Source organism: Scleropages formosus, chromosome 4, assembly GCF_900964775.1.
Source record: "Scleropages formosus chromosome 4, fSclFor1.1, whole genome shotgun sequence".
Lineage (NCBI taxonomy): Eukaryota > Metazoa > Chordata > Actinopteri > Osteoglossiformes > Osteoglossidae > Scleropages > Scleropages formosus.
Genome location: NC_041809.1, coordinates 21,495,150 through 21,511,044, shown reverse-complemented (window position 1 = coordinate 21,511,044; position 15,895 = coordinate 21,495,150). Strand labels below are relative to the sequence as shown.

General features: G+C 46.3%; 1 protein-coding gene across 1 annotated transcript; it reads right to left on the bottom strand.

The window, feature by feature from the left end:
- Positions 1-1,090: 1,090 nt before the first annotated feature.
- On the bottom strand, positions 1,091-4,355 carry rnf26 (ring finger protein 26). Its single transcript, XM_018755117.2, has one exon. The coding sequence runs from the start codon at positions 3,741-3,743 to the stop codon at positions 2,391-2,393; it is 1,353 nt and encodes a 450-aa protein (XP_018610633.2). The 5' UTR covers positions 3,744-4,355; the 3' UTR covers positions 1,091-2,390.
- Positions 4,356-15,895: the final 11,540 nt, after the last annotated feature.

Genomic DNA, 15,895 nt, shown 5'->3' with positions numbered 1-15,895 from the left:
TAAAGGACCGAGACCAGGCCGAATCTTCCAGAGCGGGCAACGTGCACAAGGGCTGCTCTATAAAATATTCCGGATATGGAAGAATACTGTATGGCAGGCCGGCACGCTGAGCGAAGAACAGCCTAAAGGACTGTGAAACGTACATTTTTCTTCTAACGATGTCTAGTCTTGGACTAAGTGCCGCAGTTCATGGAATTGGTGAAAAAATCACACGCATTTAGTTAACAGCTGACCAGGTTCGCCAGGATCGGGCTCAGTTTCCCAAAAACCTTTGCAGAATTCTCATGCTCCTGAGAAACACTTACCGCACCGTGTCCCAGGAACCGGACCACTATAAACAGCCGTGCACATGGTGAAAACAGTTAAAAGCTTGGAACCACGGATGTTTGTTGCGCAGTTGCGAAACATTCTGTCATCCCAGTCCCGCCATCATCGCTCTGAAAGGCACCCGCCCTTAAATTGCGTGCAGAAAGTTTCCGGATCCCACCGTGTACTTTGACAGTGGGGCAAAGAACTGGTCGGTACGGTTCAGCTGAACTAGAACTGGACCGGGGAGCTTTTATTGGCAAGGAGGTAGACCAAGGAAACTAGAGTGTTCCCTCAAGGTAAAGAGCATCGATAAAATGAGTGCAATGTTGTACAGTAAGCTGCTGCAAAGGTCAATACAAGCACAGGGTTATACACCGGTGCAGTGTGGTAAAACTGCCGATTGGACTAACTACTTCTTTGCGTTACTTTACCATTCCTATATCCCGGGTGCCAGGTAATACGTGTGGACGGGGATTTAAACTGAGAGGTGGAAGACGAGCCGAGGATCGACCGTCTCGCCTCCGCTCACTGGGGTTGAACGTCGGCAGCGCCGCAGGAAGTGGGGTCCTTTGAAAAACGAGACAGGCGGAAGTCCGCTACGCTCTTTGGAAGACGACGTATCGAAGAAACTGATGTGGTATAACAAGAAGCTGAACACAGTTTGAATTTGAACCTTTTTGCAACGTATTCCGTCGTTTACTTATTCCAGAACATTATAGATGCTGATGAAAAGAAATGTTCACTGATGTTTTGGGAAACTCCTTGGTTTCCTGCAGGTGCTGAAGGCGTGTAGAGGAATGTGTTCCATAGTGCTTTTTTAACAAGTTCTAGTGAACATCGTGAAGACCATGATTCCGGTTACTACTTTTGCAATATGTATCACGTTGCTGCGGCACACGGTGTTCAAATACGTAAGTGCTGAGAGTTTATTTTCATGATCTCTGAACAGTGGAAATATTTAGAATGTAGTTTTTTTTTTTTTTTGAAGATCACAGGTATACAGAGAGAACAAAATGTAAACATGCAGGCAATATGATAAACACGGATGGCAAAGGTGTTTCTCTCAAAGGAAAGGAAGACAACATAACACCAGTGACACGTTCAAAACTTAGAATTCACAGTTAATACCCATGGATAAGGCAAACAAGACAGGAATAAGACCACCGTTCTCAAAGACAGCAGTTCTTTAAAAAACATCTTCTAGTTTGTAGTTCCTACACTGCAAGTGGTCATTTTGGATAAGTGTTTTCCAGACTGTCAGAAAGCCACAAGCATCCTTTTCAATAATGTGAGACATTAAAAAAATGCATGACTTATTTGCTTAGCCTTATATAAGTTCTCTGTTAGTGCAGTTGTACATTAGTTTGTGCATCTTGCTTTAGGGTGATGGCAATGCTCCTCTGATTGTGGGTTCGGTTCCTTAACTACTAATGCATTCCGTTGACTTGTACGAAACAAAACGACCTTAATCAGCAAACATATGTACACCGTACGTCTTAGAGGAAATGAGAGGAAAAAAAAATCAATTAAGGAACACAAACTTGTGAAAAGTTGGTAACGCCGCAGGCCTCGCAATAAACGAAGTACCGTAGTATATTAGGCCAATAAGGAGTACGTGTTCCGTTTGCAGAGCAGAGCAATAGTCACAAAAAAGAACGGGTTCTAGTCAACCAACAGTGGGCTGCAGCTCCAACGCCAGCTGCGAGACCGTGTCATGTCTGTGCCCGGCGATTAACTGGCACCGTGCTGGACTCTGTCATATACCGTGTACATTAAAGAAGTGGCGGCAATCCGTGTTTTTTTATGGACAGACAAGGTGCGAGTCGCTGTTGTATTTCTGAAAAAGGACAAGACATAATTCACCTTACAGAATGAAAACTTGTTTGTCGTTAAAAGCTGTGGGCAAACCTTATGGCAGACAGAAGAAATTATATCTAAGCTGGTACTTGTACTAAGCGGTACAGTGCTGTGCTGCATCATCACGCGTGTAACCGGACAAACCCTAAGCATTAAAAGAGGCGGTGTGCAGCATGGCAGGACGGGTCAACGAATCGGAGCTGACCCAGTGCCAGGGGATGTCCTCAGAGGTACACGTCCATGGTGTGCAGGATGGTGTGCCGGCAGAGCGGGCAGCTGTGCTGGGGGGCCGGCTGGCACAGCAGGATGTCAGCACAGGCGCGACACAGGCACAGGTGGCGGCAGGGCAGTAGCAGCACCGTCTTGGCGCTGTCCTGGCAGATGACGCACTTTTTCCGCTCCTCGTGCTCTTTCAGAAGGGTCAGGAGGCTGGTGGTGGCGGCAGTGTCCTTGTACGGGGCCTCTGGCAGCAGGGGCTGGTGGCCCTCGAAGAGCCTGTCCGAGCCGGGACAGTCCAGGGAAGGGTCTGGGGAGCCGTAGCCCAGCGAGGGTCCCTCTGATGGGGAGTCATCTTCCCTTTCCCACCCTGCATAGTCTGGAGGATGCTGCACGTGGGCGGCCAAGTCACCCGCAGGCCCCGGATCCGGGAGATCCCTGCCACCTCTGTCACTGCCATGGGCGCCAGCAGAGGCCTGCGGCGTCCTTGCTCCGGGTTGACTGCCCTGCCAGGCTGTCCGTTGCCACATGACCACCTCCAGAGTGGCCTGTGCGCGCTCCAGCGCCAGCAAGTAGAGGCGGTAGAGCGCCCTCTGCAGGCGCTGAATGGCAAGCGTGCCACTCACCTGCTGGGCCCCACGTCGGGGCAGCCCGGGGTTCAGGTATAGCGTCACCACGGCGACGATAACCAGCGTGATCACCAGGCCGTAGACGTTGAGCAGGAACACCGTGGCAAAAACGTGACCGAGGGAGCCCAGGAACTCGAGGGCCACCTGGCACGGCGTCCACAGCAAGATAGAGGTGCCCACCAGGCTGCTGTGCAGGAAGGTGAGCAGGGTGAGGCTGAGCTCCAGGGCCTCGTGCAGGGGCCCCGACACGGCCTCCCAGGCGCCGGCCAGGGCCGCGAAGCAGTTCTGCGTGCCGATGAGCAGCATGTTGACCACGGTGTTGACCAGGTAGAGCGCCAGGCTCAGCAGGATGCCGCAGGCGTCGCACGCCTGCCGCAGCACCGAGTGGCCCGACAGCAGTCCGCGGTGCAGGAGCTCCCGCGCCCGCAGCAGCACGTGCGACAGCAAGTGGCCCAGCATCTTGAAGCTCTCGGACACGCCCCCCAGCAGCTGGAGCCACCCGGCCAGCACGTGCAGGGAGCCCTGGGCCGCGCTGGCCACGCCCTCGGACACCGTGAGCGCGCAGAAGAGCGCGAGGTTCCAGCAGCCCGCGGCCGAGCTGCACAGCAGCAGCGGCAGGTGGTGCAGCGCCGAGAGCAGCGCGGACAGCAGCCACACGCTCAGGTCGAGCAGCAGACACACGAGGTCGAGGCACTTGCGGAAGGCGCAGAGCACAAAGTAGAGCAGAGCCATGTTCGGTCACACAGGGTCCCGCGCGCGCCGCTCCGGCAACTACTCTAGCCTAGATGGTCGCTCCCCTCGCGCGCATCGGCGGCAGCGGTGTTGGTGCGCGAGCGCCCCACAGGAAGCTACCTCCGCCGAGCCGCCTTTGCTCGTGGCGAAGCGTCCACCTTACGGTGCATCTCCTCCCGTTGCTGAGCGAGGCTGCAGTTCTGCTAGCGCGTCGGCTGAAGGAGGCGAACAGTCGTGCTTATTTATTATTATTGTTCTAAATTTAAAATGCCCAGGCGAACGGAACCGAAATATAATAAGAAGTAAAACTATGTGAGACGCGGAAATTCCAAGGAAACTTTTGTGTCGATCAAGATACTAGCTGCCTGGGCATCTAGCAGCTGTGACGCTAACCAACCTAGCTACCTAAGCTACGCTACGTCGTGAACGTCGGAGTCGTTGCCTAGCAACAACATAAGTGACCCACGTTCGGGTGATCGGCGCAATGAGATTCGTCAGGTACCAGTGAGAGAGTCCCGAGGAAATATTTAATAATATTTCATATGTGCATGGCTACAGTGATATTCTGACGACCCTGCTTTGTTTCCATCATGTCCCCGACCGCTGCCATGTTTCTTCTTTGTAGTGAAAACAGACAAGAAAGGCGATGCTGGAATGTGTCAAGTGCAGGAAGGAAGGCAGAAGCAATCGAGCACCGCGATGGTCCGATGGGCTGATGGACTGGGCCCCCGAAGTGCTGGGCCGCGTTCCCGCCTTATTCTTCGTTTGGACTTTTTCATCTCATCTTCCCTCTTTATGACTTTTTTTATTTAACACAGAATGGCAATAACGCATTACTTTTACCTTGTCTGAACTACCAGCATCTCTATTTGTTACATGCAGACAATCACTACTGATAATTATCGCTTATAATGTCAGTATTGACATTGGACTAATGTAGATTTGCCTTAAAAAAAATTTGAAGTGTTCTGTTTCAATGAGACAAAGTTCAGAATTATATTGTAGCGTCGTTCCCCCCACCCTGAATAAACATATGTTCAAGGAACAATGCAGGTAATGAGGTAAAACGCAAAATACCTTGTCTTTATGGCGTTTTTGTTTAAATGAAATGTCTACAACCGCTTGTCCGGAGCGGGGTCGCAGGGAACTGGCGCTGGAGTCAAACCCAGGTTACACAGGGCACAAGGCTGGATGGGGAGGGGACACACCCAGGATAGGATGCCAGTCCTCTCCAAGGCACCCCAAGCGGGAGTCGAACTCCAGACCCACCAGAGAGCAGGTCCTGGCCAAACCCCCTGCGCCCCATTTGAATAGAAGTCAAAATAAATTTACAAATCACTCCTGTTTTGTTTTTATTAGCATCTTCCATACTGTCCCAACCTTTTCGGAATTGGCGTTGTACCAGTACGGTCACAGATGTCCTTTGGTCAAAGTTGCGGTCGGTTGTGTTGTCAATGTGTCGACAGAAGTGCAGTCCAGTATTGGACGTTTGAACGTCCTCGAAGACATTCATAGAGTCACAAGTTTACACACACACATACATACAGAATGGATATAAACCAGCCATAAAACAAAGATGTTGCTGCTTTCACTAACCTTGTTCCTGCATCATCAGGTTATTTAATAAGAGGTCTTGAGGATCCGGTGTATCTGTGTCTGGTCTTCAAAACAAATGTTTTATTCTGAAATCTGTTTCTGTCTTTCTCTGTAATTTTGCTCCAACCCTATATCAACAAGATTTCGTAAATAGGTTTATGTTTCATTTGAAGATCCTGTGTTTTTTTTTTTCTTCTTCTATTCAATCAAAAACCTTATAACTGTGCTGCTCATTCTCTATAATCTGTCCAGATGTGATTGGTGTGAATATATTCTAAATTAGTTGGCTTTTATCCAAAGCAACTTTATCTGACACTTTAAAAAAAGTGTACGCTTTTAGATCTAGATGTTTTACTGAAGTATAACTAAAGTTCAGGTAATGGTGAAAGATGTGCTAGCCCCCCACCCCCACGTGTAATCACGACACTAGTGCAGAAGTAGTCAGGATTGCCTGATTGTGGGCCGCTGGTGGTTTGCTGGTTGACTTCCGTCCTGCTCTCCCGCACCCACATCTCTCCCCTTGTTCAGAATCACACGCTACACTGCACATCCTCTCACTTTTCACATAAGCCTGCAAGCCATTTCCAGCGGGCGGCCTTTTATCTGGAGCCATGGTGCAGCGGAACATCACACAGTGCAGATGCTGTAACTCGACACAAGACATATTTAACATTTCAGTCTTGCTCAACCGATGGCAAGATACACATTGCCATCATTTTCAGTGTAAAAGGGGATTCAACTTTAAGGTGACAAATTACCACTTTTGTTCCCATGCTCTAGTTGGGTTATCTGTGTGTCTATGTTTTGTTTTATATATGTTATATATATGCACACACACCAATAGTTTCATGCAAAATGTGAAAAAAACAGATTATAATGATTTTTCAGGTCATTTCTCCAGTCTTTTAAAAGTAGTGAACACCACAAATCCAAAATTAATGGTCTGTCACTCATAAATCAGATCTGACTATCATGACTAATTTTTGCCCCTGGGCAGCGGAATTTTGGTACCCAGTGATGGATGGCTTTGTGTTCATACACATTTATTGGCCTTTAGCTTTGCTGCCCCTCTGACATACAGGGCAAACTGAGGCAGAATCAGAAGAGATGGCTGGAGTTTTTAGAAAATCCATTAACCTACTGGTATGTGTTTTGGTTGCTGTGCCATGTCTGTCTCATGTAACTAAAATTGCTCAAATCAGTATCTCTCCCCAAAGGATAGAGCTAAAGCCCCATTCAGCCAAATGGCACATAAACAACAGACTAATTTATGCTTAATGGCTGTCGCATGCAAATTAGAAAGCACAATTACCGTACATATTTTTGACCTGATGTGTACGTGTGCCCTGTAGATGGTTAGCAGTCTTTATGTGACGTGGGTGGACTGTGTAGACTACGAATGGTTTGTGCGGCGAGTAATTTTTCATGTTCGCGAGTAAAATAAGGCACTTCTTTGTTTGGGGGAAAAAAAGGATGGTGGTCTTAGTCGTCTGTAATAAGAGAGAGGAATTACTTCTGTGTCACGCCATAGTCACTGTCTTGAGATGACAAACTTATATTTTTTCCCCTCTGTTCTGCGAGGCCCTGGTATGCCTTAGCTAATGGCTATCCGGTGTTTCGACGTGAGTAAGTAAATCCTCCAGGCAGGACGTACGTAATGTGCGATTTGTCTCGCAGAGCAGTTCGCCCCAAGGATATCGGTTGGTGCCAGAAAACGAGTTGACACACAGATTCCCTTTCCATTCTGTAACCTGGCAAACCGCCTCCACCAACTGTGGGATCTTATCGCATGTCACAGATGGGGCAGATACGTGCTTTTGTGTCGTCCTCTTCTAGACGTTTCTCTGATGGCTTCCTGCTTTGGAAGGACAGATTTACATCTTCTTGGGTCAAAGTGCCAACATGGGATGGCACACATCTTCCCAAGGGCCTGTTAGCGGTGCTGTTCTCCTCCTGTGGCCCAACCCCTGAACAAATGCTAGGGATTTGGGATTGCGCTGAGCATTCCTCTAACTCACTCTACATCCTCTTGTCATATTTCAACTTTCTTAAAAATGAGATCATAATATTCTCTCATTGACCCCTTATGCTCTGTAAAGTTGGCAAAATACCTTTGTATTTATAGAAAGGTATCTTCTTAACAACTGAAATAATTAGGGTCGTTAACTATACTTGAAATAATTGGTTTATTGTGTTAATGTCCTATTGCAGATTTTTGGGAATGTAAAATGGGTTTCCGGAACATTCCAGGATATCCTTAGAATGTGGAACATTTGGGTTGGTGGTGTCACATTTTATGCATCTAAGCTGTGCTGTTTTCTGGATTCTCCTTTGTTATTGCACTGGTACATACTGGTGACAGCTGGCCTGTCTCTCTCCCAACCTCACCCTTCCCTTTGCCTTCCATCGCAGCTGCCGCCTTCCTTCAGCCCTGTTTGTGGAGCTGGCATGGCTCGTCTTTGAAATCTCCCTGCCGCCTCCTTTTCCTCCCTACCCCTTTCCCCAGAGAAGCACCGCTCCTCTCCGTGTTCATAGCACCAGGCCCTCTGTTGCCATCTCCACCCCCACAACATCCACCTTTATCTTTGTATGAGGGGGCTGGGATACGATGCCGAGTGTGAGTTTTCAGCTCGATTTCGTGGGCGTCCAAAAGCTGTTCCAAGACCGTGAGGTTGTTTGGAGTTTAACTAATTTGCTAATTAGGGGTCCTCCATGAACATAAGCCTAGCTGCAATATCCTGGAGGAAGATGCGAAGCCAAATCGTGAATGAGAATAATTTTATTCTCCCGGAGAGAAAAATCTGTTTGTTTTTTTGTTAACTTCCTAAACTGTTATTATCAAGCAGGCAACTTCAGTGTGATTACTAACAGTAAACATTAAGCTGAAACTCAGACATAAGGCCCCCTTATCGGTAAACTAAGAGGGGTTAAATAATGCTGTGGTAAGCAAGTACATTTAGGCATATTTATATACTGCCAGGGGGGTGTGGTGGCGCGGTGCGTTGGACCGGGTCCTGCTCTCCGGTGGGTCTGGGGTTCAAGTCCTGCTTGGGGTGCCTTGTGATGGACTGGTGTTCTGTCCTGGGTGTGTCCCTTCCCCCTCCAGCCCTACGCCCTGTGTTGCCGGGTTAGGCTTCGGCTCGCTGCAACCCCGCTTGGGACAAACAGTTTCAGACAATGTGCACGCGTGTATTTGAGCATCAAATTGCTGTGCCATGTGTTGTGTGCTCTGTGACACCGTTTCTTTACTTATTGTTCTTTTTCCACTCTTTTCCAGCCCCGTGCAGTCACTGGAGATACTGGTGCACCCACCTTCTCATCTCGCTAGCTGCTGCATTTTGACTAGATGTTTCCAAATTCAAAGTCATCCTGTGACGACCGGCCTCTGAAGACAAAGCTTTGACTTTACATGCCTCATGGGAAACACAGACACACAGTGAGGACAGAGCTGTGGTATTTAACAGACTCTCAGGGCTGGGGTCCCTGGGTAGGGGAGCCAAACATGTGAGGGGGATTCACAATAAATGCTAGGATTTAGAGGAGGCAAATGAATCATACCGAGTTCTTGTCGGTTCTACCCCTGCATTGCCTCCTTATTTTTATGTTACCCCGGTAAAAGTCGTTTCACTCCCTCTTGAGTCCTTACATAAGACTCTTTCCCACAAAGATAAAGCCAAAGGTTGGAAACCATATTCAGGGATTACTGCCATTCCTCTTTGCAGTATGTTCCCTCTGCTACTTCAGTAAATGCAGAGTATGCAATATGGTAGCGTACGGCCAGGAGACGCTCACTGTTTTAATGGCTTTTTGACTGTCTGCTAAGCTCATTAAACCTGTAACGCAAAAAAAGAACATACATTCTTATGTTTTTGGAAGCTTCGACACCTTGGCACCGTGGCCTCATATTTTCAGATGAGAATGTGCCTGTGAATGCATGACATATAAATATTCTGTCAAATCGGAGCAAACAGAGATTTGTAGGTGATGCTTTGTTTGCACTTCATGCATAGTTCTTTGGGGCAGTTTGTATTTTAGTATGATATGCAGACTGTCATCTGTAATTAATGAAGGCAATGTTTTAATTTATAGGAAGCGGTCACTGGTGGTTGGGTGCCATCCAAGTAAGCTCTTTCGCAATAACCTAATTTGATCACCTTACAGAGTTGCTGTCTCGTTTGACCTTCAGAAGGCAGCAGCCCTAAACTCTTGTGCTGCACAGCATTTTTGGATATTCTATTTTATCCATTAATTTAGATGGCAAGACTTCTGTTTATATTTCTCGGCTTCTAGCTGGGGCCTCCATCTGGAGTATTATTGGTGTTGGCTGCTGGCCAGCATAACTGGAAGAGATTGATATTAATGTCCTCAGAATGATAGACTGCATGATGGGGGCAGGTTGTATGTGTGGGGGAGGGTAGGCAGTTGACCATAAGCTTCTAGGGTTCTAAGGTACAACACAGGAGAAATGGTTTAACTCAGCGGTGGGCCTGGCCACCAACCACACATATCACACTGGCCCATGAGCGGTGGTGACTGGGTTGTGTTTGCAAGCCTCGGGTTTCTCAGTGGGAGCCATAATTAATATCGCAGGAAGTGAACCCAGCCGATAGAAGCACCTCCTGCCGATTCCTGGCAAACAGCTGAGCTGTACTTGCTTCCAGTCCCGAACAATCTGCACCACTGCTCGATTGTGATATCTGCTTGGTCAGTGGCCTTATGCCTCCCTCCTGGACACCAGAACGTCACCCCACCACCCACAGCCCACGTTTTACTGAAAGCAATCAAACTCATTTCGGCTGTGACAGTCCTGCCCGTGACTGATTGCTTCGGACTCATACATCCATTTTCCAAAGATTGCACGCTGACAGCAATAATATATATATTCCTTGTGTTCAATCACATTGACTCTACAGGGTACTTCACCATTCACTTAAGCTATATCACTATATACAGTATATATAGCTGCTTGAATTAAAATCAACACTTTAAAAGCAGGGACAGAATATGTCAGATGTATGACGTTGGTCTTGAAAAGAGGTGTCTTAGAGAAACTGACCCTCTATTGTATTGCTGTAGCCCAGACTGTCACACTCATGATAGAGTTGATCTAGTTCATACATTTTAATTAGTGCTGGGACCAAAGAACAGTCAGTGGCACAGAAAGAATAATTTCTGCCCATATTTTTTCACCTGGGGTACACATTCATGTTCACCATAAAGTAAAAGAAAAAAGAAAGGCTTGTATTAATTACATCCAGTTTGTTTGTTTTGAGTCTTCCATTAACGGCAAGTGATTTTTGAGTTGTATGTCCCTTTGGAGAAAAGTTAAAAGCTAAGTGCTAAATTAATAAATACATACATGGACAATAGTTTTTCTATCATATGAGGTACATGGTCTTTGGTAAAATATAATTTGTGCACCTCTCATTTTTTTTTTTTTACATTTTTTACTTGAGAAAGTTTTCCAAAAATGTTGCTGCAGATGTTTCAAAATCTATATCAGACTGCTATGGATGTGATTGTATGGGTGGAAATAAACACATTTATGACAGTGTAAGAACATCCTTTTTTTCTAGTTTTATATGCAAAAATAACTAAACCCCATTGTTTTGGTCCCTTTGCAAGAGTACACGTTGGCACTGATTCAGTGTGTGGATATACTGTAAGCATCTACCCCTCTCATGTCCATAGATGTCAGAGGTATTCCATGTTTATATCACAAGTTACTGCATCTTTGACAGTAAAATGAGTTTTATTTAAAAGACCAAAAAAATCAAAAATTCACAACACAATTTAAAGGGCTATTACTGCAAAAATTTTGTCTGGCACAGTCATCATCGCTTTATTGTATTGCTTAAGCACCCCTATTAACGAAAATATAAATGCTCGAAGGTGGCCAGCAAAATGTAAACAAATACATTGATATAAAGTACTATTCTGGTAAATAAAGATTGAGACACTATTGCATTTCATTGTGTGAATCTAGATTTTCGGTGGCCACCTGGGTTCACGTGAGGCCCCGCCCTTCATCATCTCCGCACATGCCATTGTGTCTGGGAGAGCAGAACCTGCCCCCTTCCTCCCGAAGCAGACGTTGGTGTGTCTGAGGGTTCTAAGATGATTCATTGGCTATTTATTGTACGCCCGGCGATTGCCATGGAAACAGCTGCTCCAGGAGGTCAGTCTTGTCGACAGAGTGTCCTCCCAGCACAATTCTTGTCATTGTGACAGAGCTTTGCAGGAACTGGCACTGGCTACCCCACCCCACCCCAGACTCCTAGGACACTCCCCATTCCATACACACCCATCATGTACTCATGAAGTAGCTAGCCATAGCCCTACCCCCCAGCTCTGAAGGCTGTGGACAATGGCCCCAACTCATTCAAAAAGGGCAAATGAACACAAAAGGGCCTCTCGTCAGGGCTAGAAAAACTTGATGCTGTAATGACGGAAATGGAAAAGGCAACACATAATACATGCAGGACTTTACCATGAAACACAGAACTAGTTGTTGCCTTTTTACTATGGTTTCCCAGTAATACAATCAGTGTATTTCTTGCAGAAAGGCTATACAGTTTATCACTCCTATATTGAGCAAAATTTTTGGTTACGCTGTTTTCCATGTATCATCTGTGGAGAATGAACAAAGGGTAATGTAGACAGGGCCGTAGAAGTCAACTGTGTTCATGGGTCTCTGGACATCACAAGAAGATGAACTATTGCACTGGTGAAACACACCGCTTGCTGTCCTACATACAGTTAAACACTGTACATTTCATGGCTTATATTAGGTATGGTCTTGTAGAATGAGAATGTATATATACTGAATGTGTGTGGGTGGGGTGTGTGCATGCATCCAAAGTTCTTTTTAATCAATGATGTTGGTTTTTTTAAAATACTTAACATTTGCCTTCATAAAGGTGACATTTTTCAGTTTTCCAGATTCATATTTCAGAAACTAAGCGATCGTTCAAGATGTTCTAGAACATTGTTTTGATTTTGTTGCGAAAACTGTATGTTGGTGAAGTTGATAAATGCACATTCAGCTTTTTCACCCTTTTTTTGAATGGGAACAGAGTGCACTAGCTTTTTTTATTCCCAGTTTAATTGTGCGAAAATCGTGGGTGGAACTCCCCTCGGGATGTTGTGGGGGTCTCTGTTAGTGCCTGCTCTCTCTCGCTGCCGTTTTTCTGTTTATTTATGAAATTTTCTGTCCATCTCTCTTGCCACAACGGAAAGGCACTCTCCTCTGGGTGTTCTGCAACTTTGTAATCCCTGGTGTTGCTGGGGCTTGTAGGAGGGAGTCTTTTATCCACACTTTTTTTCCCCATCCACAGCCTTCCCCTCCTGCTCTGCTTGCCTGTACACATGACTCTGTTTGAGATGTGGCTTTGTGAAAAATAAAAGGGGGAGCTGAATTGAATAGGACGGCAGGAGAAGGTTTATGGGGGGAAAAAAATCTTTGCTTTTTTGTGTAACATTGAGATTGTGTGGAACACCCACTGAAAGAACCGTCCATATTTAGTGACAGTCAGATCAGTTCTTCTGAAGCCCTCAGGTTTTGTGGTAAGGGAGGGTGACAGGAGCTTTTGTAGCTGATCTAGAAATGGGATAACTAGGTGCGCTAGTTTTGGTCAGTCATGGTTTTGATTTCATCCAGGTGATGACAATGTGGTGATCATTGTGTTTCACCTGAAGACAAGGCTTTGCACAGCACAGAGCCAACATCACACCGCATTACTTGTGTGACCCGTCAAAGTGAGCTTCAAGGTGTGACATCTGCCTTTGGGTCACACATTATGTCAAAGAGCGGAGGAGGAGCAGAGAGGTAACCTTGTTTGGTCCATGGCCTCATTTAGCACCCAGTCAATGCAATGACTGTCAGCTGCCCTGGAGCACATCTTCCACTGTAACCGGAGCACACTTAGAGCAGGAATTAGGTAAAGCCAAAGAACATTGTCTTGATCCTCACGAATCACGTTCAGTTCACGCCCCTTTAATTTTCTCTTAAAAATGCAGTGAAATTATGTTCAAAATAACAAAAAGTTAACATCTGATTTTTCATTCACATGTCCTTTGCTGTTTTTGGGCTATATTGTTGAACAACTTATATAAATCCAGGACAACACACCTCTCCCCAGTCTGAGCAACCCAATCTGCTGGGGCTGGCTCATGCCCTGCCGGGGGCAAACCAGGGAGAATGAGCCTGCTAATCGCATTACCTCCCCTATTGCCGGTTGGCAGCTTCTCGCCCAGTGCCAGAGCCACTGTTAGCTGGACCGCCCCATCCGCTGACCTCCTCTTCATCTCCTGAACATGGCCCTGCTGCAAGCACACAGCTCTGGGTGCTATACTCCGTCCTGGTGGTTGGCTCTGGCAACTTTCGGCTTTGCAGGTGTTTGCCGTGCCCTGAACTTTATTAACAATAATTCTGTGAAACCATTCCTCAAGCTTTCTCGTTGCTATTCATCTAAAAGTGCATTTATTGTACACAGCTGCAAAACTGCCCATTCTGTGCTCTCAAAATATGCATCTTTAAATTACAAAGCAGTTTTGCTGGAGTGGTGTTATAATTCAGGCTCCTGTTAGTGGCTATCTGGACTTAAAAGATTTTCCAAAGCAAAGCTGCAAGTGTAAGGTAACTGCACTTGGGTTTACAACAAGATTTTCTCAAGAGGTGTCAAAAAGGTTCCTGTCTCACATTTAAAGACTACAGCAAACCTTGATGAAGAAGAGGAAGCCGCTGGCTTTAAACCCCCCATGGGCTGAACCATTTCCTGATCCTTTAAAAGCAGTGTCTGGCCCCAGCTCCTCATGACACATGATCACAGGCTGCCAAGTTTCTTGTCCTTCAGCATGTAGAGCTGTAAACTTGTGCACAGCCAGTCCATTTCCTACTTCTGGCTTCTCTCTAGAGCTTATTCCACGCTCTGAACAGGAAGCACTTCGGTTTTGGTGCAGCAAGAGTGTACAATTCTGAGCACATCTTACGAGTTTTCAGTTCCCACGCATTTATATAGTATTGTCTCTTTTAGCCCCAGTCCCTCTGTGAACATAGTGCTAGGAGGTGCAGGAGCAGCCCCAAGCACTGGTGCAGGAGGACTATCCAGGTGGGACTTGCAAATGCCGGTGGGTATGCAGGCGCTCATTTCTGGAAGAGGAAGGTGCCTATTCCGCTCCACGCAGTCTGTGAACGCATGCTCCGGGAAGGCACTGCCATCCAGACATGGGCCTAGAATATTAAAACCCACAATGGGAGAAGATTGATGCCCTGATTGCAGGTTTTGGCAGGACTGCTGTTATCTTTCATTCCCCAGTCTATTTGCTGCTCTTACTTTCTCACGTTTCCCTCCTTTTTATTGCAGGAGAGAAGGGTCTTAGCTTAGTACAGAAACTGTACATGGAGGTAAAGTACATCATGGAGAACGGAAGACCCATATGTCAGTGCTTCAAAAAAGACCCTGATCACACTGTCACAAATCTGTCAAGTCCTTTAGCAATTTCATCGGCCCACTTTCTCTCAGATAGCTCCCTAGACAATTTTTCTAAGCCCTCTACCGAAAATGCACAGCTTAGAAGGTGAAGAAGGAAAGGCAAAGCCAACACACATAGCCCCAAACATGCAGGTGGCGGGACCAGAACCCAACATGCTCCTCCCTGAATCTGAATTTGTCGCACTCACACAACTGAGACTGTCATCTTTTTGCTGTAAATTGGAATTTCTTGTGATCAGACCCACCTTCTTTCTTTCACATATCCTACGCTGTCCCTCAAGGAATGCAGCACACATCCAGTAGAGAACTACTGCTCTTCTGCATTTAGCTTGATGCCTTTTTCTAGGTTTTAAATTCCCCCGTCATTTCGTTTGCAGACTAAGCTAACCGAAAGGGGTTTCAAAAGGAGAGAAGTTTCTGACTAAGGGGAGGTCTTTCCTGACCATGCGCAGCCTGCGGTAGTCCTCCAGTGCATTCTGTAGAAGCATGCAAACAATAAATTGAGGATTTGGAAACTGTCTAGCATGACCTACGCCTAAAGCAGCTCTGAATCACAGGAGGAACATGCTGCGTCTTAAACGATGGATTGTTATGGCCCAGGGTTGCTTGAGCTAAAAGCGCCTGCAGATCACTGCTTACCATCAAACCAGACAGTGCAGTTCAAATGTCGTTAACCCACCAACAACCGCGTGTTGTGTACATTTCCCGCCTGTCCAGGATTTCCAGTAACTTGCATATAAAATTATGACATGCAAAGACATCCAACTATTAAATTTATTCTAAGGGGAAATGAAAAAAAGTGTTTATAGCCAGACACTTTTAAGAGACTGGTAAATTAAAACATAGATTTAAAACATTTAATCATTTTGTGAGCTGTGGTTATCTCTAGAAGGATCCATTGCTTACGCAGTCTGCTTGTGAATGGATAAGGGTTCACACAGATGAAAGGGCTTCCCAAGTGTAGGCCTGTTCGCAGGGGCTTACTTATCCATCTCCATCTAAGCTTCTCCCCAGCATGAAAGAGACTGGCTGTCAAGAATTAAAGGGTCCGCCAGAGACCCT